The 25,695-nt window shown below is 43.0% G+C and overlaps 2 protein-coding genes across 8 annotated transcripts in view; one reads left to right on the forward strand and one right to left on the reverse strand.

The window, feature by feature from the left end:
* Window positions 1-331: 331 nt before the first annotated feature.
* On the forward strand, window positions 332-20,563 carry mtmr3 (myotubularin related protein 3). 2 transcript variants are annotated; one of them, XM_006797514.2, is made up of 19 exons: window positions 332-383; window positions 1,114-1,203; window positions 1,624-1,740; window positions 4,738-4,820; window positions 5,123-5,289; window positions 5,366-5,462; window positions 5,746-5,859; window positions 6,537-6,727; window positions 7,366-7,497; window positions 7,629-7,740; window positions 8,318-8,513; window positions 8,595-8,780; window positions 9,021-9,191; window positions 10,600-10,745; window positions 11,229-12,738; window positions 12,874-12,984; window positions 13,139-13,227; window positions 14,470-14,496; window positions 15,837-20,563. In XM_006797514.2, exons 1-19 carry the CDS (start codon window positions 381-383, stop codon window positions 16,006-16,008), a joined length of 3,714 nt encoding a protein of 1,237 aa, XP_006797577.2. In that variant the 5' UTR covers window positions 332-380; the 3' UTR covers window positions 16,009-20,563. The 2 variants fall into 2 exon arrangements, with proteins under 2 accessions (XP_006797577.2, XP_006797578.2); XM_006797515.2 differs by lacking the exons at window positions 332-383; window positions 1,114-1,203; window positions 1,624-1,740; ... (1 more) ...; window positions 5,123-5,289; window positions 14,470-14,496 and having other exon boundaries at window positions 5,352-5,462.
* Window positions 20,564-20,660: 97 nt separating this feature from the next.
* citb (citron rho-interacting serine/threonine kinase b) overlaps window positions 20,661-25,695 on the reverse strand; it is a 49,962-nt gene continuing 44,927 nt past the window's right edge. For all 6 annotated transcript variants that reach the window (XM_006797520.3, XM_006797518.3, XM_006797519.3 and 3 more), the window contains 9 exons: window positions 25,432-25,571; window positions 25,257-25,349; window positions 24,970-25,078; window positions 24,717-24,845; window positions 24,186-24,266; window positions 23,982-24,060; window positions 23,718-23,891; window positions 23,220-23,508; window positions 20,661-21,884 (listed from right to left, as the gene is read on the reverse strand). In XM_006797520.3, the coding sequence (XP_006797583.2) occupies window positions 21,861-21,884; window positions 23,220-23,508; window positions 23,718-23,891; window positions 23,982-24,060; window positions 24,186-24,266; window positions 24,717-24,845; window positions 24,970-25,078; window positions 25,257-25,349; window positions 25,432-25,571 (1,118 nt within the window). In that variant the 3' untranslated portion in view covers window positions 20,661-21,860. The remainder of the gene's footprint in view (window positions 21,885-23,219; window positions 23,509-23,717; window positions 23,892-23,981; window positions 24,061-24,185; window positions 24,267-24,716; window positions 24,846-24,969; window positions 25,079-25,256; window positions 25,350-25,431; window positions 25,572-25,695) is intronic.

A 25,695-nucleotide genomic window follows, 5' to 3' on the forward strand; every position in this document is an offset into this window, starting at 1 on the left:
TCTTCAATAAACTACAACAGCCCCTCCGCCTCCCAAAACCCCCCAAAAATCTTGACCAAGGGAGTTCTCAAGTTTGTTCAGGTGGTGAATGGAGATTTACTGGACTAGGTTATGTTTAAAAATGTTTCTGATATCTATTGACCTGGGGTAGCCTGTGGATTGGAGAATTTCCATTAATAATTTGATTAATTCTTGGAAAGCCTGAGTTTAAAACATTACCAGCTATAACAAGATAACTTGATATTAAATGAGCCATTTTCTCCTGAAGTTTCTGGAATTTTTAATTTAAAAAAGAAAAAATTACTTGTCTCTTTGTTTTTCTACAGACAGATCCAGGCCGGAGTTCCTTGTTGGGTGACCCACACTCCTTGACAGGGGCCATGGTAATGTATTATCATCCCAGGCATGCTTTTGATAATAACTGTTGTGTGGCCTGAGTACTGTCTCTATAATCGGAACTCTCAATTGATTTTTACCCTGAATCAGCACGGTTTACCAGGAGGCAGACATTTACGTCAGTGTCAGCAGTATCAAAGGTCCTCCAAGTTTGCCATCTATGCAGGAACACTTTCAGTTTCCACTGCAGAAATGAGTTGTTGCATTGCACTATGACATAACCTCTGGATCTGATGCATTGCCTTTTTTGAACCTGGCTTTTTTTTCTTCTGTTCTCATTTTTGGCATGCTGCTATGTTGTGCCTGTCCCTGTCTGGCCTAGGCATGGTGCTCTTCTAGCTGTGGGAACTATTCATATTAGCTCTGCTCGTGTTCAGACAAGATCTCGGAGGAAGTTCTTCCACTGTGTGATATCTATCATCTCTTTCAAACAAACTTAGATTGAAAACTGAGCAAAGAAAGACTAAAATCTGTTAATGGCCAAACAAGAATGCTACAGAGTCTGTTACTGTCAGCACAAGATCATTGTGTGCCTGTATAAGCATAAAATACAGTTAGTTTTGACCACAGCCACTACATTACAAAATATACGGCATGCATCTTCCAAACAGATTAGAAAGTAGTCAGACAAAAAAGGAATGTGTGTGAAGAGGAATGTCATAGTTAAAGTTGTTAGTACTAGTTAACTAGAAACATTAACAGACTGTTGCTCTGTAGGAGGAGGAGGGGCAGCAGAGCTTGGAGTGTATCCAGGCCAATCAGATCTTCCCCAAGAAGTCCCCCGTCCTGGAGGAGGAAAACATGCAGGTAAGAAAACCACTGCAACTAGCTGCTTGTTTTGTGCAGTATGAGGGCGAAAACAAACTCGGTGACAGTTGTGTAAATCTTTCCTAATCAGTTACACAACCCTGATGACATGCGGGACTTTTGCTTGCTTGCTTGCTTACCCTTTATGCTCAAGAGTTTTTGTTGAGGATTGAAGTGTTTCTTCAGAAACCTTTACCACCTCTTCAGAAACTCATTGTTGCCGAGTTGGACACTCTGACTCTTTCTGGTTACTTATTTTTCTTTTTGTTGCTTTGAGTCAGTTATTTTTTTTAAATGGGCAAAATGTTGACACAACTTTCAAGTTGTCATATGACTCATGACTTTTCCCACTATATTTGTGTCTGTGATGTGTGTAGCTCTGCAGTTTATTTGAAATGTTTTCTCTCCTGCTGTTGTCAGGTGCCCTTTCCTGAGCTGCACGGGGAGTTCACAGAATATGTGGGGAGAGCAAAGGATGCCATTATTGCAATGTCCAACTACCGCTTGCACATAAAGTTCAAAGAGTCAGTTGTCAATGTAAGTATCTCTAAGTGACAAGTGCGCTTCAGTGTTGTAGCTTCAGAGAGAAAATCTTTCACGTGGCACAAAATCACTGCAAAATGAACCACATTGTCTCCGTTGGAGGCTGTATCAGTATGTCTGTATTTTGTGAATGGACAGAGCTAGGGCCAGCACTGTGGTGACCAGGCCATTCAGAGCTGCTCTCCACTGGCAGCAGTGCCATGTGACTCTTCATCACCTCTCTTTCTACACTCGTCTGCTCGCTTTGGCTTCTTTCTGGAACTTCCCGTTGCCATGGATGCAGTTGGCCCACAGGTTCCTGCATAACAGCCAGGGCCCTTCTTTTCACTATGTTAGAGACAAGCTTTGTTAACAAAGTATGGTCTTCATTAACCATCACACTGGCCTTGTATGGATCTTTACTTTTTCTTTTTTCAGAAAAAGATGATTTATTAGGGCCTAAAGTTACACAGGACCCTTTACACTATCAGTGGTAGTCACCCTGTCATGACTACTACTCTGTGAATTTCATTGGCTTTTCATGGTTTCTCGTCATCATATTGCAGCTAGCCTCTTGCTTGCCTTAAAGACCTAAACTCACCAGGGTCTTGGTGCCTGCTGGCCACCTTTACCTCGTATTACCAGCCTGTTAAAGCCCAGTGGTCCTGGACTTTTAGTTTATTTAAACTGTTTTCTGTTGTGTAGTATTTAAAGTTATTACTATTTTTTTTTAATTTTTGTTTCCGTTGTTTATCTTGAGTATCTGCCATCATTTGATAAAGCTAATCTGCTAGTGACGTACAACCACGAGACAGTTTTGCAATGTGCAATCATGTGCTACAGAAGTTTTTGTTTCACTTCCGCCTCAATGAAAATGTTTAATCATCTATAGAGAAGTTTATTTGCTCATTGTTTTAGTGTTGACATGTTTTTATTTCATTTGTCATTTCAACTCTCATTAAAAGACCAAACGCACAAAGAATCTCATCAACTAGTAATATCTTTCTGAAAAGTTGAAAGTGTGAGTGGCTTTTTCTTATTTCAAAGTCATACAAGCTGTAGTTAATCAGTAAATGAAGGTATGAATACACCAGTTTTAGTCTCAAAGACAACTTATCCAAATTACTGGAACATTTATTTATTTAGGTGTATTAACTCCAGTTTGTGCATCCATCAGTGTTTCCTGTTGACCTCAGGAACCCTCTGGTTCATGCCTTACACAGTGCCTCCCTGTGCCCATGTCACACAGCCAGCATTTTCTTCACACATATTTGGATGTGTTGCATCACATGGCAAATCTGTCAGAGCTCACAAATCAGGGGTGGGATGTGCTGCAAGAGAGCGAGAGGTTGTTAACAAGCAGCCCAGGAATTTTCATGGTGGCTAGATTAGGGTTGCAGATTAGAAAGTGGAAATTAAGTTGTGACAGCAAGATGCATGAATGTGTGGAATGTGCGGTGACGCCAGCCTCACACAAATCGACATGCATCGCTTACATTAGTATTCTCTTTGTTTTGCATAGAGTTGTTGTTGTGAGATGTCAGTAAGTACCCAGAAGAGCTGCATGGTGTGGTTAAACTGTACAGTTTTGTGTGTATCTGCCTGTTAACGAGCTGGCCTCAGACTAGAAAACTGCTTGTTAGTTTTGCACAAGGTGCTCGATTAAACTAGACATGAAATGTGTTTGGGGGAAATCTATCCTCACAGCATTTAGGTTGCCAACCTCTAAATCAGGGGTGGGAACTCCAGGCCTGGAGGGCCGGTGTCCCTGCAGGTTTTAGATGTGTCCTTGAACCAACACAGCTGATTTAAATGGCTAAATTAGCTCCTGCAGTTCTCCAGAGGCCTGGAAACGAACTAATCATGTGATTCAGGTGTGTTGACCCAAGGTGAGATCTAAAACCTGCAGGACACCGGCCCTCGAGGCCTGGAATTGCCCACCCCTGCTCTAAATACTACAATAAAATCTCCATATGGCTGTGACTCTGCCACTGTGCATATGTCTGGAGAGCTTGACGTGCTGATGATCATGCATGACTCCAGACTGTGTGAACATCAACTTTTTATCCCACAGAGCTACTGAAATATTATCTAATTAACAAAGCTTAGTCAAAGGCAGCATAGGTATTTCCCTGCAGTATTTAAAGTATGCTGTTAAGTCATAAGCACAAGCCAGTTCTGTACTTTGCTATGTGCCGGGGAGAGGGGAAAAATGGCTTTGTGCCAAAGGGAAATGCAGATACAACTGTAAGATCTAGGATGATTGCTTTTTTCTTTCTCCTTGCAAATGGGGAACCAAAAGGAAAGTTAAGAGGATTATGTGCTGTCTGTTTGGAAAGTTTTCAGACTCTTTCAAGTTTTCCATATCTTGTGTGGACTCATCCTAAGATGTTTCCTTTTTTTATTTATTTTTTTTAATTTTTTTTTTTTGCTAATCTACACATTTAATTTTTTCTTGTTTTTTATGGGGTGTGTGTGGGGCGGGGGGTTATATAAATAGTTTTCCCATCAAAATTTTAATAAACACCGATTTATTCTGTCTCTTCAGCACTCTTAAGCAATGGCCTCAGTTGTTCCTAGGTGTGCTGTGTAGGTTATTCCTTTCTCTAAGAGTTTTGAAGGATTGGAGTAAAACTGAAATAAGATTTGAAAGAGTCTGAATTTTCTGACAGCAGTGTATATTTGCAGAGCAGAATGGGATGTGATTTATGATGATGTGATTAAAATGTACTTCAACAAATAACTTTAACGTTGAATTTTTAGCACTGACTGATGGTTTAGTTTTTATTTATACTTTAAACTGCTCTTGCACATCAGCACATACTTTGTGTGTTGTTGGCATGAAGCCACTATCCAGCCACCACTAATTTGCTTAAAGGATTGCTGGAGTCTGCCACACTACCTGTACTGACTGCATGGGTTTGAGATTATTTTTTTAAGGCTATACACTAGTGTTGCAGTGTATAAGTGATGTGACAGTTCCTTGTTTCCCCCCCCCCCCCCCCTCTTCAGGTTCCTCTTCAGCTCATTGAGTGTGTGGAGTGTAGAGAGATGACCCATCTTCATGTCACCTGTAAGGATTGTAAAGTCATCAGGTATGACCATTGAAGCTTCCTGTCTTTGTCTAGATGAGAAACTTTGAGTCATGTTACTTCCATATGTTTGTATTAATCACTGCAGTATCAAAAAAGACATTAGGTGATTACAGTGTGAGCCTGCTTTGTATGACAAAATGACAGTAAACGGGTTTGAAATGTTCTCTTGAAAACTAAGGATAACATTTAAGATAAAGTTTGTACTATTAGTAAAGATTAATATTTATTTATTTTCGTATTTGAGTACTAGACTCCTGCATTTGGTACTTTTTAAAAGATCACATTTTAAATTTTATCCCCAGATGTCAGATCTCCACCTTTGAGCAGTGCCAGGAATGGTTGAAACGTCTGAACACAGCAGTGAGGCCTCCGTCTCGCTTGGAAGACCTCTTTGCCTTTGCCTTCCACGCCTGGTGCATGGAGGTGTACGCAGGAGAGAAAGAGCAGCATGGCGAGCTGTGCAGGCCAGGTACCCCTCGCTTGTCTTCACAGAAACGTACCCAAACCTGTATTTTGCTTATCGGACATCTCTGCTGTCGCTGTAGGTGAACACGTGACCTCATGGTTCAAGAATGAGGTGGAGAGGATGGGCTTTGACACTCAAAATGCTTGGAGGATATCTGACATCAACAGCAAGTTCAGGTAGATGCGGCTTTCTTTCAGGATACTGCTTCGTGTTGATTTCAGAATTGCAGCTAGAAGATGGATCCCATCCTTTGCTTTCATTGGCAAACAACACAAGTCAGTATGTGTTAAACAGTGGGTGGTTGTGTTATTGTACTCCATGAGTGCTGAACCCTGGACAGATAAGGGGCTGGCCCAGGATTAGGTGTCTGCAGACAGAGACTTTTGTTGAGCCATCACAATCCTTTGGTGTTCCCTCTCCTTGTTTAACTTTGCTCTTTGTGCCCTTCTGCACTGCCAGGCTTTGCCCCAGCTATCCTCAGCAACTCCTAGTGCCAGCCTGGATTACTGACAAAGAGCTAGAAAATGTGGCAGCCTTCCGCTCCTGGAAGAGGTTTCCTGCTGTAGTTTACAGGTTTGTTTATTTCTTCCGCAGCTATTCAAAGCAGACACTTGGCCTGTTTATCATTAGAGAGGTAAAAAGCTTCCTTATGCAGCGGAAACGAAGCAATTGTTGGATTAAAATCTTGACTGTTCTATATCAGTGCCACAAACCCTCCTAGCTTCTGATTTATTTTTTTTGTTGTTTAGAGTGTGCTACCCGACCAAAAGCACTGACGTCACCAATTTTGGAAGTGCTTCAAGCATTTTTGGCTCTTTTTGTTGCACTGTTTGGGCAACTTAATGCTTGAGCCAATCAGAAGTGAAGACTTTGTATGCCTGTTTTGTGCATCACAGAACATAAAATAAATTTCAGTTTTTTACTATTTTAGTATATTAAATTGCATGAACTGGCATTTCCGAAGCTTTGTGCCTAAGAAAAACTAAAAGGTCTACCTCATACATGTGACACACTGAGTTGTGGTAATGAAGTCCTATTTTTAATATACTTGTGCGTTCTAAGTCTGGTGTTTTTTTGGAAATCTAAGAAAAGTTAAAAGTAGTATAAAATGCTGTGAAAGGGAATAAATTGTCGTCTTCTGTAGGATTTGTACTGGTATTACTATCATTAAATTGATTACTTTCATTAAATAAACTCTACCTTGGCCAGACATTACCAGTCTAACTTCTCCTCACTTGCCCTTCACATAGGCATACAACTACTGGGGCTGTAATTGCCCGCTGTGGCCAGCCAGAGGTCAGCTGGTGGGGCTGGAGGAACGCTGATGATGAGCACCTGGTTAAGTCCATTGCCAAGGCCTGTGCCGTGGACAGCAGCTCCCAAAAACATGTTCCCAACGGTAGCTACACCAATAGCTCAGACCTGCCTGACACTGATTTTGGTAAGAGCTCTCACTCAGACACTTTTATACTGCCCACTCAGAGTAGGATATGTTAATATTCTGCTTTATTTGGCAGCAGAGGTTGTCAGAGCTGAAATGTTTCCCCTTCTTTCTCAAAGTCTGTTCACCTGCTTGCTATTGTTTTGAAAGCAGAACCCATATGTTTGAAATTTGGGTCCCTGTGTTGCATCATACTAGAAACTACTGTTACATCATGTTAGCCCAGCATTCATTCATAATACTCCTCACTGCTGCAGTGTTATGCTGGCTCTCTTTAGTTCAGTGTAAACAAGCAAAGCTATCACAAGGAGCGGCCTTAGTGGTGCAGTGAGATCTGTGTAAAATGGCCTTCAGTCAGCCTCACTGACATGCCGTGTACGCCCACAGACAAATGCATGCTTCCAGCTGAACATACATCTACCACTGCACATTTTCTTGAAGTGTTGCCGTCTTTATGAATTTGCAGCAGACACTGTTGACTTGTCTGATTTGTTGGTGCTTGTCTGAAGCTGCAAACTACAGTAAACGTCTATTAAAGACATGTTTGATGTGCCTGAAAGAATCTCACTTATGCCCCCAGAAGGTGCTTTTTACAAGCTGAGCTGTAACTCTTTTGTTTTTGTGTGTGTGCCTGTCAGAATCCTCCATGACCAACAGCTCAGAGGTGGAGACACTGGCCAGCCAATCTCAGACGTTACTGATCTTAGATGCCAGGTCCTATGCAGCTGCTGTAGCTAACAGGGCCAAAGGTGGAGGCTGTGAATGCCCAGGTAAGTCCCGTCTGTTTGGTCCCAAGTCGCATACAGAATTGGGTCAGTGTGTGTCTTCGATTTAGCAGCTCAGTTTGGCTTAAAGACATCCATTTTTGCTTATAGTAAGTGTTACTTTCATCTTATTTCAGAATACTATCCCAACTCCGAGGTGTTTTTCATGGGAATGGCTAACATCCACTCCATTCGCAAGAGTTTCCAGTCTCTACGATTCCTCTGCACTCAGATGCCTGACCCAGCCAAGTATGTGTGTGTTTGTAAATATGCCTCCAGCAGTACACCCAGATTTCCCAAGTCAAGATTTTATGACACAACACTAACTATTAAAACTCAAAACCCCAACAACCTTTAGTAGTAGCTGGATGTAACTAGTAATCATAGCCGTTTTGACTTTGGCCTTACAGCTGCGCCTGATACTGAGAACTTGGCCCAAACCCCCTTTCCCTTTGCACTGCCATATTCAACACTGCAGTGATGTGTAGCTGAATTGTCAGCTTTAAGTGTTTGTGTGGAGTTTTGTTTTTTTTTTTCTTCTTATGGTTTGCAGATCAAGATGGAGATAAAACAGTCTGAAGCAGGGTGTTTATTAGGGGTGGTGGTGTGTGTGTGTGTCTATTGATCTAGAAAACACAGTTGCGGTTAGATTTATAATCTATGTAATGTGAAAGAATCATAATTTATGTGGGTCAGGGTGTATGTATGTGTCCTACTAGTCACATAACATGGTGTTGTTGGACTTCTTTCTTTCTAAGATGATATTCATTTCAGCACTTCAGCTTTAATAAACTGGGAACTATAGGCTTTTGCTGTCTGTTTGCAGCTGGCTTTCTGCACTTGAGGGCACAAAGTGGTTGCAACACCTGTCCCTGCTACTGAAGGCAGCTCTGCTGGTGGTCAACACTGTGAACAGAGACCACAGGCCTGTTCTTGTGCACTGCTCTGACGGCTGGGACCGCACACCACAGATTGTTGCTTTGTCCAAGCTACTGCTGGACCCTTACTACCGCACTATTGAGGTATGGATGGAGATGACAGTGTTGTTGTATGCAAATAAAATGTAAAAATGATAAAAGCATTCATTGGATTATCTCATGCAGGGCTTCCAAGTTTTGGTGGAGACAGAATGGCTGGACTTTGGTCACAAGTTTGCTGACCGATGTGGCCATGGAGAAAATTCAGAGGACCTGAATGAGCGCTGCCCTGTTTTCTTGCAGTGGCTGGACTGTGTTCACCAACTGCAGAGGCAGTTTCCATGCTCATTTGAGTTCAATGAAGCCTTCCTGGTATGTACATTCAATGTTTTTTAAAACAACAACAACAAAACAATCTTTAAAAATGCGCAATTTATCTACAGACATAATGGTTTCTCTGATTAAAGTGTAGTTACATTCAGGTTCCAGATGTGAGAGATTGATATGCATTTACCTTCATGGTGTGCTAAAATGTAATATGAGGAACTTTTTATCCATGCTTTTGTTATACTTGATAATGTGTATACAAGTGTTTGTGTCACATTTGTGCAGGTGAAACTGGTGCAGCACACCTACTCCTGCCTCTTCGGCACTTTCCTGTGTAACAGCGGCAAGGACAGGGAGGATCGTCACGTTCAGGAGAGGACCTGCTCGGTCTGGTCACTCCTGAGGCCAGCCAACCGCTCTCTGAGGAACATGCTCTACTCCTCACACTCCGAAATTGTACGTCAACACTTTTAATCATTCAGTCCTGCTAAAAGAAAGCAAAGATACTTGTCTTTGTGGTCTTTTCTGACTTTAACATTTAATGTTTAAACTTAAAGACAACTGGGGCTGTACCAAGCTATTGGACAGAATTGATCGTCTCCCAGCTCAGAAAGCTGGATGGGCATGTCAGTGACATAATGTCACTATATTCAGTTGTGTAGTTACTACACTGCGTCAGCAGCAGTTTACTAGTTCAGAGGTATTACACAGCGAAGCCGACAGCTTTTGTCTTGGCATCTTTACATAAATGTAAAAGTTGCATAGACTTACTTGACCAAAGTGAAAAGCTCAGACAGCAATACTTTTACTGTGAGCTTCGCTGACTCTGTCTCACACTCATTATGCTGTCATTAACCTATCAGCTCTACTCAACACGTGGTGTTAGTGAGTGTAAGTAGGTGCACTAAGAGTGAGGACAAGGAATAGAGAAACTAGTGGCTGACGGCATTATGTAGAGGCCTGATTGCGTGCTCTGATATGAGAAAAGTATAAATAAAGTGAATAACATAACTGTATTTCAGTTATATTTTAGTAAAGCAGTTCCTTAAAACCCTTATTACTGATCTAACCGCATCAGTAATTTTGATCCACTTTTTGCCCTTCCTGTCGTATGGAGTGCAGCTAGCAAGTGCTCCAGTGATGCTCTCTGTCTCAGACATACCTCAGCTTTTCTTGTTGTTGCGTACACTACAGAACAAAGACATGTGGAATTACTATGGAGATGTAGTGAACTTTGGTGAAACTCTGAAGTCAGTCAGATCGATTCCTGCAGTTAAATGAAGGATTTCCTGAAGTTCATTCAAAGGTTTTCTGCTTTCAACAAAACTGACTAGAAGTGAACAGGATACAGTATAAAAGGAAGCTTGTGAAGAGATCGTCCTGTTTGTCAAATCTAACTATCTCAGAATCAAGATCTGTGCTTCTTGCCATTGCATACAGCATGTCTTCACATGCTGCTTTTTTTTTTTTTCTTTTTTTAAGGAACCCAAGAGTGCTGTAAATTTTTGTACATAACAATTGGCAATAAATCTAAAATACTCTGAAATACCAGTGCTTTTGACACCCTTCTGAGAATTGCATTTTTGTGGTTACTACTTTTGCATTTGCTTTGTGTGGGTGGAGACAGGCAGACATAAATATTGTCCTCTTGGTATGAAAAGAAACTACATTCTTGGAACAAGTTTAGTTTAGATGTTCTTGACAAATCTTATAAAACTTTATTCATCCTAGATTTAAGCACTTCTTGTTCGTTCGTTCGTTCATTTATTCTATTTCACTCCCTTCTAAAGATTTGCATTCAGATAACTTTTGTCATCGTCATGTCTGATTATATCTTGAGTTAAGTTTGCAGCTCTTGTTGCAGGTTCTCCATCCAGTGTGTCATGTACGGAATTTGATGCTGTGGACGGCCGTCTATCTGCCCAGCTCCTCCCCTACCACTCCTTCCGATGATTCCTGCGCTCCCTACCCAGTGCCCGGTGCCAACCCGGAAGATGCACCCCTGGGCAGGTGAGCCTGGCGCGTTGGCACCCGACCCCTTCCCACTCTTCTCCCTATTGTGTAAGATAAAACGCAAGCCACAGACTACCCACAGCCAGAGGGGGCCGGCTTTTCCACTGCTGGTCACATGCTCTGCTTAGATGCAGTCTATGCTCTTATCTTGTGTCACGACAGTCAAAACATCTTGGAAGTGCAACAGGAAGTGGTCTTTAAGACTGTCATTAAAGCGCTTCAGGTGGTCGATAGGACTAGAAGTGCTATGAATGCCCGTTCATTTACATAGTTTGTGACAGCCAGCTCAGAATTAAAGAGATGGTCTGGATACTTTGCTGAAATGTCTGTTTTGATGAGACAGACATGAGAGCGATTTGTTAGGCAAACATTTTATAATTGTTTGCAGTTTCTCATTAAATTATAGGCTGTCAAGCATACTAGGCTATTATGTAATGAAATGCCGCTTGTTTGTAATTATTTTTCTCCTTTCCTGTTAAGGCGAACAAAGACGCGCTCCTTTGACAACTTGCCTAGTGCGTGTGAGCTGGGAAGCTCACTGGCTCCCAACCGTCGCTCCAGTGACCCAAGCCTGAATGAGAAGTGGCAGGACCACCGGCGGTCTCTGGAGCTCAATGTGGCAGTGGGGCCTGAAGGAGGGGAGAACCAGGATGAGGTGCAGCCATATCATGACAGACTGGACTCTGAGATGGATCACAGCAAACAGCAATCCCAGGGCTCAAATACTGAACGTAGAGAAGAGTCTTATCTGAACCCAGCAGAAGATAAAGCGGAGGAGGCAGAGCTCTCTGTGGCAGTGGGTGTGGCTGAGGGACAAATGGTGAACATCCTTCAGGAAGCCACAAAGGAGGAGGCAGGATGCGACGTGCCAAGAGAGGACCATGCTGATGCTGCTCAGGTTTTTAATGCTGTAGACCAGGAGGTGGATGGACATGTAGAGCAGCATCAGATGGTGGATGTCAGTGAGACTGTCATGAAGAGAGACATGTTCGCTAATGGTCAGCTCCCAGAAAATGGTGAGATGAAGGCTCAGGAGAACGGTGACTCTTTTTCTGTGCCCACGCAGAAGGAAGAGGAAGAGGATCAACAGGAAGCCAATGCGTCTCAGAGAACTGAGGACTTGGTGACGGAGAATGTAGAGGAATCTTCTGTACAAGAAGAACTTGCGCTTGTACCGAAGGAGTGTAGCACAAGTGAGCCAGAAGAGCCTGCAGCTCATAGAACTATAAATAGTGACTTAATGTATAGGTCACCTGAAAAACTAGGCTTAGATGAGAGAAGCTGCCCTGACTCTGAATCTGACCACAGTGTCCCTGAGTCAGTGGAGTTGGTAGATAAAAGGGCCTCCTTGATGGAAAGCTCCACAGAGACTTTAACTGAAGAGGTCTGTGGCAGGGTGGAGCTCCCTGTGCAGCCACCTGTTGGTTTAAACCATCACCTCATGAGTGATGGCAGGAGCCCAGTTCCCTCTTCCAAGAAAGAGAAGGGGCTGGAGACCAGTGAGCATGGCTTGATCAGAACTTTAAGCGAGGGCAGCAAGCGGCCCTCTGTCAGTGCCTTTCAGTCAGTTCGTGCTGACCTTAGCAGGGATGGACTTTGTAATGGGGACAACTCCGAAGGGGAGCCAAGTGGAGCACCTTACTGGGCCAAAGGGAATGTGGAGAGGGCCCCTTTGAGCCGTCAGGTATCCGTAGCAAGCTGCAACTCTCTGATCCTCCACCCACGAGGCAGCTGCTCTCAGCACCGGTGGTGTCACGCCTTGCTAGGCCGGGTCACCATGAGCCCTGAGCAGCCAACTCGCAGCCATCTGGATGACGATGGGCTGACGCTGCACAATGATGCTATCCAGCAAAGACTGAGGCAGATTGAAGCGGGGCACCAGATGGAGGTGGAGACTCTGAAGAAGCAAGTCCAGGAGCTCTGGAGCCGCCTGGAGAATCAACAGCACATTATCTCCCACCGGATCAACGGAGACATTGGAGATGAAGTGGTAAGCCACTGAAAGTTAACTGACCCTCTGATCTGTTTGCAACTTGTAAATGGAAGCGATCCACTTCAGACTGCCCTGCTTACCATTGCCAGTTAAAGTGAACCTTACTCTGATCATCTGTCTCCCTCCATTCAGACCTCAATGACGGACTCTGAGTACAACTTGGACCCAAACTGTTTGTCGCGCTGCAGCACAGAGCTCTTCTCTGAGGCCAGCTGGGAGCAGGTGGACAAGCAGGACACTGAGGTGAGCAGCTGCAGCCATATAAAGACCCTCGTCAGGGAGGGATGGCACAAGGCTCACAAAGCGGTCTTTTAGCAGCATTTATGCAATGCAGAAGAACCTGGATGAGCTGCTCGGTATATGGAAACTGAACTGATACTTTCCCCAAACATTGCAGGTCACCCGCTGGTACCCTGATCATTTGGCAGCCCAGTGTTATGGCTGTGAAAGCAGGTTCTGGCTTGCTACCAGGAAACATCACTGCAGGTGAGAACAGCTTTGTTTTTGCAGAATCTCAGGCCTTCACTATCAGTTGTCACAAATCAATTCTTTCTCTCCTGTTGAGGCCTTTGCTGTTTAGCTCACTCATCTTCGGGTCAGATGAGCTTCTTGTATGTAGGTTCAGCTGAGGCTGTTCATGCTTGGTACCTGAAGATGAACTTGAGAATCTTTGTCAACCCATTTGTGACGAGGTTTACTTCCTCTCTATGGACCAAAGCTTAAAATCAGTTTGCGTTGAAAGCCAAAATAAGAGTTTCTCACTTGATGCATTTTTCTCAAAGTATGCATGTCTGTGTCCCTGCACAGACATGCAGCCAGTCTTATTTCCAGCATCCACATAAAATGCAACAGGTACCACTTAAATGGGCACCATCATTAAATCCTCTAAATAAGGTAAAAACAGATGGCGTACTTGAATGCTTAAGAATACTGCAGTGCGGGTCTTTCAAAGGAACACCATGTGCCCCTGTTGACATGATTCCCAACTATTCTAAATGCAGCCAATTAAGTGACCCAGATTTGCCTTTTTGATCCAAGTGTTACTCTCTAATGAATGAAATCTTTAGAAAGTCTTTAAGCATGCCCTTTGTGCAAATGTACGAAGTCTGTTGTACTGTGTGGAAGTAGCCTTCCAAAGAAAGTGTCCTGCATGCTCTCTACACCTGCTGTGGATGAACAGTCAGGATAGTTGCACGATTTAAGGCTTTTGGTCCCAGTATCATGTCTTTCATTCAGGAGAGGAAAGTTATTTTTAAAATTTGAGGACCTAATTTGCATTTCATTTGCCAATGGAATGAGGCGCCACTCTCTCTGGTTGTCTGTACTATGTCAATCTATAAACAAGAGCCAGGGAGCCAAGTAAACTGTTGATTGGTTGTTTAATTTATTGTAGATGCCCTTTGTTTTGCACCGATGTGTCCACACAAAACTGTGTGGTCAGGTTGATAATCATGTGGTGAATTAGCTCGCGGACACTTCCTCCTGGTGTCATCACTTCCTTTTATACTGCTGACTGCTCTGTATTTCCCTTTTTGTCAGTGGATCACATAAGTCACTCAGAACTTTGAGGTTGAATCTTTTAGGATGTTTAGTTGTAAATGTAATTTGTGTGAATGCAACTTAAACACAACACATCTCCATCAGGACTTTTTTTTTTTTTTTAAGTGTTATGTTTTCTCTGCTGTTCAGCAGTACTTATCCATTTTCTGCCCCTCTCCTCCTCTACAGTGGCAGGGAGCCTGTTCAGGAGGTCTGGTGAGATCCGGCTCCCCTGTCCCACCCACCCTCCAGCCTTTTCAACCCAGCATCCTTCAGTTTCCTCCTCATCCTAACCCAATCCCACCTCACCCTTTCCCTTACTCACCTGCTGCATTTGAATCCCCTCATTCTGTTTTGGCAATCAGCAAGTTCTCAGGGAAACCTCTTCATTTCTGAGATGGGTTGATTTGTGTGTGTCCTCCAGCAGTAGCAGTGTGTTTTCATACAGCAGTTTTGAATTGGCTGTGACAGTGAGCATGGTGCTGTCACTCGGTCAGAGGCTGCCCGTTTCATTGGAAAATTTGTAAATTTTTACTAAATCAGCCTCGACCATCCTAGTATAGCATCACATCAGCACCCTGCCCCCGACTCACCCACAACATTAGGGTTGTAACGATTCTCCAAATCCACCGTGGCACGTCTGGAGACCATGGACGTTTGTTACTGCAGATTCTGTCTCTGAACCGTTACACCCCTACACGGCACACACCCTGGCAGCATGCTGCCCCTAACCAACCCTGCATCCCACTTCCCAGCAGCACAGCATGGTGTAAGACACCTCTCAGGCCACTTGGTGGTGCAAAAGGGTAAAGAGTTGGAAGAAAAACAGAATCGAATTCACTTTCTGCTCTGTGTGGTTACAAGCAATTGAAAGGGAGCGCTGTGTGTGTGAGCATGGCCTTACATCAGAATTAGAGCATGGGTGTTTGAAATCTTCAGTGTGACCTGTCTGTCAAGTGATCACAGCAGTGTTTTGAGTTGAATAATCAACATGTTCTGTTTGGAGCACCTCTGCTAAGCGGCATGTAGTAAACATCACAGCAGAGCTGCACTGTAAACTGGATGGGTGGAGTCTGCCCACAACTCTCAAATCATGTTTAAAATAAAAGTTTATCATGCGTCACACATGGTTGAATCATAGATCAACGTCACTTCACCAGGTGTGGGGTTCTTTTTTCTTTTTTTTTTAAATAAGTAGCACCTAAGTCCTGTTTTAAATCAGTGTTCAGTATTTCCCTGTGTGGACCTCCTAGATAAGTGAATGTTTGTAGTTTAATATAAACTTGATCCAGATAAGCTAGCCCACACGCCAACTTGATATTTTTTTCTTAATTTATTTCTTCCCCTGAAAGCTTTTTTTTTTTTTTTTTTTTTTTTTTTTTTTTTTTCCCTCTTTAAACAAAAAAAAAAAAAACAACTCCTCACATCAGTCCAGTTTAAGTAAACTCTTTTAAATGGGGTGTTATTTTCTAAGAATCTACCACAGGGACGCATGGTAACTTGAGGTGTAAAGAATGTGAGAGTCCCCCAAATAACATCTCCGTGTTCCTTGGCAGGAACTGCGGTAACGTGTTCTGTGCCAGCTGTTGCGACCAGAGGATCCCAGTGCCAAGCCAGCAGCTGTTTGAGCCCAGTCGCGTCTGTAAGACCTGCTACAGCAATCTCCAGCATGGCTCAGCTACCCTGGACCTGGAGCTGGAGAAGCCCATTACAGCCAGCTCCAACTGAGGACCAGGACAGACGGGAGTCGGGCTGAGCTGCAAGTCGCTGATGCAGAAGCACTGCTGAAGAGCACAGGAGCTAAAGAATGTCCCACCAACTTTGTGAGTGCTGCTGCACTTTGGAGTGTGAGTGTATGTGTGAAAGAGAAGCTGAGTGGCATGTTGGTGAGATGGGACTGCGCACAAAGGAATGAAACTGGACATCCTGGTGCCTTGGACCAGGCAGGCAGAGGAGGTTGTCTCACTGTATTTGCTGAAGTCTCCTGGAGGACTTTGGTCTGTGAAAGATTCTCCTGAAGATCCTGAAAAAAAATCATAAAGGTTTCTCATCTCCTAGCCTGGAGCATGGACTCATCTCTGCAGGGTGTTCTGACATCCTGGCAATCACGAGACTGTCTCGCAGCATTGGAAATATCCACATAGCAAGCCAATGTCTCAGTGAAAGATTAAAGGAACAATTCATCCAGATCACCAGAGGAGATGGTAGTCATATTCTCTCACTTCCTATGGTACCAACAATCCAGCAAAATGTATTATGATTTGACCTTATCTGAGATTTCTGCTGCCAATTAGTCTGCAGGTCATGTTATCAGTTCAGCATATTTTTGTGTAAATTGTTAATGCTGTAAGGTTGGGCTGTTTTTACCAGAAAACTTGGTTACATATTCAAACAGTCCAAAATGAAACCTAAACACTTTTATATCTGAATACATGTAACAAGCAAATTTGAGAAGCCTGATCCAGTGTGAGATTCAAACTATGAACTTTGCAATGCTACACTTGCAGGTATGATTTCCACATTAAAATAAGACTGATCTGACTGAGAGGCACATACCCATTGAACTTGTTACACTTTAGAATTGTCCTAAAAGTGCAGGAAACTAGTTTTTTAAAATTACTACTAATACTTCCGGCTATGTAGCTCAGAATCTCGTTTAAAAATGCTGCTTTCTAATGGTAATGACTTGATAACATGACCGCAGACTGAGTTAGTTAGTAATAAACTACATGGAGTCCTCTTTAGAAAAACTGACTTCATGCTTTTCAGACATTGGTTGATCATCAGCTAACGTGACTGAAGTGATAGCATCCTATTTAAAGATGGGTCACTTAAATGTTGATGTTCCCCACTGCTCAAGAACCTCTGTAAGCAGGTGATATTTACCATACATGCATTTGTATTGTCACCATCAACTAGTAATAGCACACTTGGGAATATTTGGTCCTCTCTACCATTGTGTGCAAGAGCTCAGTACATTTGAAAACCCCATTCCTCCCTCTCCTGGACTGGGAATGCTGAAGTGCATCATATTCCAAATTAAACCAGAGTGCCTAAGAAGCTTGTTTAGGCTCCATATATTCAGACTTGTTGAGAGTGAGGCAAGTTTTGCCATTTTGACTTGGTAAGAGTGCTGTGAGGATGCTTGCATACAGTCACATGTTCAGTCTAGAGGAGAGCTTGTCTGAAAAGTGTGTAAAACAGACAGACAGTATCTCTTAAAGAAACTGGCCGCAGCCTTTGTTTGCAGTGTCATTACTCTGGATAACTGGGTGAATTGAGCCTTTAACTTTCTGTGGGCCGAGTCTCAACTGTGCTTGCTTTGTTTGGGTGAGCTTTTAAGCAGCTTTTCAGAAGAGAGACGCACAAATGGGGTGGCAAACAAGTGATGTACAAATCAAAAACCCCTTGATGCTTTGTGAACATCACATTTAGTTATGGTTGAGATTCAGTCCAGAGTACAGAAGGGAGGCTGGACTCCTGGAGTTTGTGAATTTGTAAAATTCTGTGCTGTTCACATATTTAAATGCACTTTTTTTTTTTTTTTTTGTTCCCCCTTTCTAATTGCTTTTTTATTTTTTCAGTAGTTTAGCATCCTTATCCTGACCACAGTGAGGATGGTGAATCATTTTGTGTTTGAAGCCCCTGTGTAGACAAGTCATACAGCAAGTTAGTGAGAGGAAAAGCCTTGTGGCTATTTGATCTTTTAACAGCTCGTGCTGCGCTGCTCCTCCATACCAACAGACTGTTTATTACTCGTGTGCAGGGAGCACTCACTGTGAGACTCTGCTGATTTCAGGCTTTGGATTTTTTTTTTTTTTTTTTTGTTTCAAAGCATTAACATCACACAGGTTTGGCCGATAGACCTGCATCAATACCGACGTTTTTTCAGTTTGTCTGCCGTGGACAAACTGAAGCACACGACGGTGCGGCCAACTGCTGCCAAAAGATCCAGTTTTGTTTTACCCAGCAGGCACTGGGACGGAACAACCTGTTTTGTTTTTTGGGTTTTTTTTTTTTTTCTCCCCTCAGTCCTCTGGTACTAATCAGACGGGTGTAAAGCTCACAACAAGACATCTTTTTATCTATGTATATATATTTTTTTTTTTCTTTCAGGTGGCTGCCAGCCACTATGAAACAAATTCCACTTTGTCTAAATCACAGAGGAGCACAGCAGCAGTAGAAAGGGCTTTCTGCATTTTCCCAGGTCTGTAACGCCACATGAAATCTGTCAAAGCATCGCTGAGACGCCTGCTCAGCCTCACACCCATTTACAAACTACTTGTGCACACACAGACACAACTTTTGTACAGTAAATGAGAGGAATAATATATTCAGATACCTACATAGCATTTAAGAAAAATGTATAGAATCTTTGAATAGTGGCACTTAATTAGTCACCAAAGTTTTTTTTTTTTTTGAAATTGCATAAAATACCTATATTTTGCAATCTGTTTAAGGCAGTTTTTGTTTTGTTTTTTTGAATAAATGGAGAAGCAGGGTGACCTGATTTGATGCTGTAATGGTTCTCTCCTCCCCCTACTTGGATTTTATTTATTGATATTTGTATTGTTGACTTGCTGTTAAAACTCCAGTTAACTCAGTTTTTGCCACACGATAATCAGAAATGGAGACTGAGCGGTGGTTCTGAACTTTGGCTACAGCATCCCGTCAGAATATTTTGTGTTGGCCAATCACAGCATGTGTGGATGTAAAGATTTCAGCATTATGAGGGGGTGAGCAGTCAAAGGTAGCCAACAAGATGTCTATGCACTGAGTGAACAGTGGTCCAAAACAAGCAGCCTGAACCCAAAATGAAGCCCTGCCCCCTTTAAAGCTCTCATACACTTATACCATTCACACCCATCTACAAACACTACCTCTACTTGCATCCACACTTGTTCATGTAGACACACATACATTCACATACTGAGCTTCTAGTTGCTGAGTGACTCTTGCTTTTCAGATTTCCAGCGCGAATGGGTTGTTGTTGTGTTGCAAATCTTTTTGTAAACCCCTCCTCTGATTACTGTTCAGCTGGAACATTTAAAGGTACAGCACAGAAGCGTAGACTAGGTTGATAATCTTTGTTCAGACTGCCGATCTCTATTCCCCATGATCCAGCTCGCTGTGTCAGATGGCTGCTGTAGATATAAACGCAGCAAGTTTTGGACTAAGGGAGGAAACACAGACATTTAACTGTGATTGACAACCTGATGCTACTTAATTATCCTAAAGCTGTTTGACTGAGCCCATTCCTGTCACTTCCTGTTGGATTTGTGCATGATGCTGACTTGAGATTGTTGCCATCTGGTGGTGGAGCTGCTGTTTTAGGTGGTCAAAACAACCGGCTTCAAGTGTGTGCTTTTTAATGTCGACCTCCTGTGGAAGTGTGTTTAATTCGACAGTCTGACCTTTAGTCTTTCAAAGAGAACTGAAATATATTATTTTGGCCCTCTCGCGAAAGATGAGTCAATTCCACAAACTACATCCGATGGCAACAAATTGGAGCAATTGTGTCCAAATAGACAATTTATTCTAAGACTCCACACTCCCTTGTGAAGCCAAAGCTTTTTGACCTCCCCCACATTGACGACCAGCAGCGTGAGTTCCCTTTTTCGAGTTTCACCACCGTCACAGGGACGTCTTGTTAAACAATCCGTGAATGTGAATGGTCTCACGGGAGAGGAAAGGCTGTTTATTTGCACATGACATTAAGTAAACACTGCCACAGGGTGCATCTGAGTAAAGTGAGACTGAAAGTGTGCTTTTCAGTATTGCAACAGCATGATGGAGTTATGGACAGATCTGTGTGTGTGTGGGAGGGGCTGGTAATGTGGGCTTCAGTTAACGTTGCTGCGTCCCCACCCCCAGTATCCATATGTTGGGGTTTTGTTTTTTCCACTCACGCTGACTAGCTTTTAGAGGCATCACTGCAATGGCCCAGTAGTCACATGAGGTGTGAGTGTATAAATGCATCAAGCATTTCAAGCATTAGTGTGACTGAGTGTCTCTTTGGTGGAGCCTGGTGCCAAGCAGTTTTTATTACGGGTCTCTCACAAAGGGATCACTCGTGCTTTTTTTTTTTTCTTTTTCTTTCTCTCTCACCCCCTCTGTTAAGCACTTTGAACCTTCTCATGTCTGTCGAGTGTATGGCTGTACATAGCAAATTCCTGTAACAACAAGTGCTCCTTGTTCAGTCTGAATATTTTGTTCTGTTTTGGATTTCCTTTTAAAGAGAATTACATTGTTGTAGAATTAAAGAAATAAACTAGAAGATGAATCTCTGACTGTTTGCTTGCTAGATGATACCCGCTTTCACTGACACACGTTGCTGTGGTGGAGAATCTGCAACTGAGAGCGCACAAAGAAGAAAACAGACACTAGAATCATGTTTAATGCGTGTACTGGTATACAGCTCTAAAAATCAAGAAAATCTTAAGTTACACTGTCTAACATCAATTTCTACTTATAGAATGCAAATCCAAGTGAGTACATGACAGAAAAGAACAACCAAGAGAATCGATCAAAAAGCGACAGTGCTGCTCTAAGTTAGTCATGCTCACTGATGTGATGAGTGGGGGTGGTCTTGCTGCCTCTAAAGAAACGATACTAGCAAGTGACGACCCCTGACGGTTACTGGACTTCATATCACTGCACAGAAACGGGACATCTGTACCATAATCGGCAGCAGCGGACTAAGAGCAAGCTGAGGCGCTTCGAGCCAGCCTGACAGCACGGCGTCCGGCATCAGAGGCAGAGCTGCGTGTTTCTTTCTTAGGTTTGCTAAAAACAACACGAGGAACACTTGGAGCGAAACACTGCTTAATAATTGTTTTACAAAGTATGGCCGGACAACGACGGTCGAAGCAATCGTATGCAGTTATATATCAAAGGCTATTCAGGCAAGAAGACCACACGGTTGATCTGGTCGCGTAACAAAAATGAGCTTTTAAACTCCTGATCAAATCCAGTCTTGTGTGCAAAGTCTTGCCTCCTCAGATCTCCCTTCCGTTAGTGAGCTATGAAAGTAATTAAATGTCAGTTTAATTCTCTTAACGGAGAAAAAAAACCTGTGATATTTCAGATTCTTATGTAAGGTTGATATTGTACGTCCTAGCCAGCGACAGCGTTAATCTCCCTGCAACATCTTTAGAAACTCATTTTTTAAAAAAAATAGACATGGCTTTACCAGCCGACTCTTCCCTTTTATCTATAAAAACTCCGACAGCAATATTTACAACTTTGAGGAGATAGAAAGTAGCTTCTGTAGATCAGCATAGGTTCCCTGCCACCAAATCTACTGTGGGACAACTCCCATCAAAGCACGTGTCAAGAGGATTGTCACAGGAGACGTCTCCCGTTGCAGGTTTTTGTGAGGTTGAACGAGGAACTGACGCTGCACTATGTACAGGCAATGGTGTGGGTGTGTGTGTGTGTGTGTGTGTGTGTGTGTGTGTGTGTGTGTGTGTGTGTGTGTGTGTGTGTGTGTGTGCGCGCGCGCGCGCTTGCACTCGGGGTGGAATAAGGGCTTTTGCAGTTGGTTCTCTACAACCTCCAGTCAGGAGCAGCAAGTGGACTCACACTGACGACTGATCCCACACCTGCAAACACAGATTAAGAGCAAAGGTCAAAGCGTGTTACTGTGGCTTAAACATCATGAATAGTTTGGTGTTGTCTGTATTTACTGAAGAGCTGCAGCATCAGTTGTGAAACTAAAGCTGAGTGGCCTTACTGGATATGTATTTAAATGAATGGTACAAACATGATTTACTGAAGTTTGCAGCAAACTGCTAAATTTAACAACAAAGCTTGTCTTATTTTGCACCTGATCGCTGCTGCTAGTAATATTTGGAACAGCAGGAGGGAAGCAGGGAATCCCAGTACAAGGTGCATATTATAGGGTTTTTCCTCAGCAGTGTGCACACACTTTGAAGGTGTTTTGTTTTCCCTGTTTGTTTGATTTTGACGACTATTATCAGATTTGTTACACACTATATAAAAATGTCTCAAGAAGCCGCTCATGTCTGCATATTACAATACTTAATATTATCTATCCTCAAACAGGGCAGCTGAGCCTCATTAACCTTAAAAAATGAGAAAGTCTAATTTATTTTTTCGAATTCATTTTTAAAAAATTAGTTCTTTACCTGCTCTCACACCACTGGGGTTGCAGATGAATTTGTCTTACACAGCCTGGAGTATTTTAATAAAATCTGCAACTCTAATCAGAGGTGATCCTTTTCCTGATGCTGGACAGTGACGCAGCTTTTAAATTCACGTGGCTTTCTCCCAGTCTTACTGAACCCAGCGCTTAAAGCACAAACACATTCATGTAGTATTTCTCTGCATCCCCACACATCAGCTGTTTAGCCTTTAGCCTGTGTGGTGTATTTCACCTATAGTTCAGCACTTCATCTGCAGACAGTAACTTGTTAGATATGGAAAAAGAGATCCAGCCTATTTAATTCACTCATTCATTTCAATTCAGTTTTATTGACAGACACCCTATAACGATTCCTTCCTCATTGCACACGCATGTGTACACCTGTCTGCAGAGTCACTGTGTTAAAATCAAAATAACCTACTGTGTGTGTGGTTATGTGCACAATTGTTTTAACATAAATGATCCCAAATATATCTGTGCTGAGACAGAGCGCGACATTCTCCACACTTTACAGATATAAACGGTGTTTTTCTGCACATTGACAGAAATAACCGGGGAGAAGACATCTGGAGACATGTCAGAATGATGTATCCACATTCAGCAGCAGCTTTGTGTTACCATATCAAGAATAGGACTGTTTTTGTCTGTGATCAAATCCAAGGCAGAACACACTCATTAAATATTTGGATGCCCTTTCTACCAGAAGGGCAGCTTGATTTTGTTCATATTTCTCCTTAGCGCATCCACAGGCCGACTGGAAACTTCTACATACCTTGTTAACAGGTGCGAGCTGGGTTCGGACAGAACCAGCGTGGAGTCGACTGCTGTCTCCGAATCTTCCAGGAGACCTCTCCCTGCGGCTGTCCAACACCCTGCCCGGTGACTTCTCCCGGTCCAGAGGCCGGGCAGGAGACTTGTCTCTTCTGAACTCTGTGCGGCCCTCCCGATAACGATGTGGGGTGCTCGGCTCCCGATGCAAGCCGTCATGGCTGCCGGGGCCTGAGGTCAGACGCTTAGAGATGTGCTCTGTGTAGGTGGGTGGACACCGCTTACTGGGACTACTGTTAACAACAACAACAAAAACACACCATGGATGGTAGCAGACATAGCAAAGCCAACCTTCCAGTGATTTATAGAAGACACTACAAGCGCTCAGGAGTTTTTAGGTGATTTGTTTTGTGTTTGAATGTTTAACTCACTCCGACTGTCACTGAAATATTATTTTTCTTTGTTTAAACTGGATTAAAGTGAGCAAACAGAGTGAACTGACCCTCGACTGGACCCGGTCCTCTGGAGCTCCCCAGACTCTCTGATCAGACTTCCCTTACAGCAGATGACCCGCAGTTTGTTCTGGTAGGAGGAGGCGAGGTAAATTGCCCCAGAGGAAATAGCTGGGCCCAGGTAACGTGGATTTGGGATATCTAGGTGTGCCAGCACTGTAGGACTGGAAGAAAAGACCAAATTGAGGGAAATGCAGCTGAGAAGTAAACTCAATGAGTGTAAGATGTGGCACAAAGAGGCCACTGTGTCTCACCCCAGAGCAGCGTGCCCCTGCACCTCGATGACATCCAAGGAGTTGAAGTAGGTGACAAACAGGTAGGGCTCTCTGTAGGCTGCAACAGACGACACACAATTATTTAGTCTTATAAAAGGAACCTTTGCAAAGTGGATTTGGTACAGTTAATGTTTGTTTTTTTTAATCCAATGAGAGAATTAAGATGAAAGAAGCAGCAGTTACCAAACGACAGAGGCAAACGGCTCCACTTGATTTCCTCAGTGCGGCTTCTTCGTCCATACGAGTCCACGAACACTCCAAACTCTGCCACAGAAACATTTGCTGCACTCTTCATCATACTCTTACAGATAAAACACTGTGTGCAGACAGCAGTATGTTAAGCACACTTTTATAATATAATAGCTTTAATCCCCAAAAATGTTATTCAGCTTATATTTATATACCCAGATTAGACATTTATTATTTATAGATATATAATGTGAGTACATGTCTTTGGAGTGTCGGAGTGGTAACCACTATGCAACGAGTGCATTAAAAATCCTGGGACACTAACAGTTTGTGCTTCTGAAACTGCAGTACTACTAGCACAACAGGATGCATGTGTAAAACACATTCACCCAGCTGAAAATGTAAAACACTTGGAGCCTGAAACATGTTTCGATCTAGCCAGGTTAGAAGAAAAACCCCTTCTGTTGCACTGATTTGGCTAATCGTATCTCATGAGCTCATGGAGCTCAGTTCCTATGGATTTACCGTGAAAACACAGAAGATATTCCTCCTTCTGCATGCTGCTGGCCACCTGCATGATGGCGATGGGAAAACTGTGAGACGAGGCTGCAAACACAGCCGGGGCCAGCGAGACGTCGTTCTTGTCCAAGAATTCTGCAGCGGAAAAAGCTGATGTTAAAAGCCACACAGTGATCCAACAACCGTAAAATATCATCCTGTGACTGGCTGGTAACTGATTTGGTCCTGGAAGCATTGAAGGCATAAAGAAGTACTTCACCCTCAAGTACAAATTGCTTCATTTCAATCTCGTAGAACTTGTTTGTGCCGATGATGATGCTGTAACTGGTCAGATGGATGCAGCTGCAGGGCTCCAGAGTTTCAATTTCCTGTGAGGGAAAGAATTAGGTGGTGAGGGAAAGCCAGTACTTTGAAGCACATCTAGTAGTAGAAAATGTTTTGAAGGTAGAAGATTTATCCACTTCAAACGTTACCTTTGTTTGGTCAAAAGAAAAAAAGCATGACATACTTTCAACAGTATAAAAGACTGTACTGTGTCATACTCACCTTACGAATGCAGTATTTGCTAAGATTTTCATTGTAGCGCAGAATGGTTATTTTGTTTGGCATTGCAGCACATATACAAGGCGTGTTGTCTATCTGCAAAGAGAATGCACACGCTCGTATGTGCGATCACATTTCAACCATGAAAACAGCATTCATGCAGAGACAGAAGAACTACCTTTCCTGCAGCAAACAGATGGCAGCCTTTCACAGTCTCAAAGATGTATGGAGCCAGTTCAGACTGGCTAGGCAGGTGGGACTGGGCCAGAGACTGCTTCACTCTTTTAATCTCCACCAGACACAGCGCTCGCTCATCCCCTGCAGCACACAGACATTACACATAGCTTGTTCAAGGATAAAGACATTAGTCACTTTTAAGGCACCCTGCTGTCTTGTGTAACAAGATATTTACAAGTTTCTCCAAAGTTATTAGTATGGCAGA

The sequence above is a fragment of the Neolamprologus brichardi genome, chromosome 12, assembly GCF_056152115.1.
Source record: "Neolamprologus brichardi isolate AB-2024 chromosome 12, ASM5615211v1, whole genome shotgun sequence".
Classification (NCBI taxonomy): domain Eukaryota; kingdom Metazoa; phylum Chordata; class Actinopteri; order Cichliformes; family Cichlidae; genus Neolamprologus; species Neolamprologus brichardi.

Bases quoted from the DNA above. Each gene is read 5' to 3' on its own strand.
- mtmr3 (XM_006797514.2), top strand. The intron at 5,860-6,536 runs GTTTGTTTATTT...CCCTTCACATAG, and splicing joins TTTCCTGCTGTAGTTTACAG to GCATACAACTACTGGGGCTG. The intron at 7,498-7,628 runs GTAAGTCCCGTC...ATCTTATTTCAG, and splicing joins TGGAGGCTGTGAATGCCCAG to AATACTATCCCAACTCCGAG.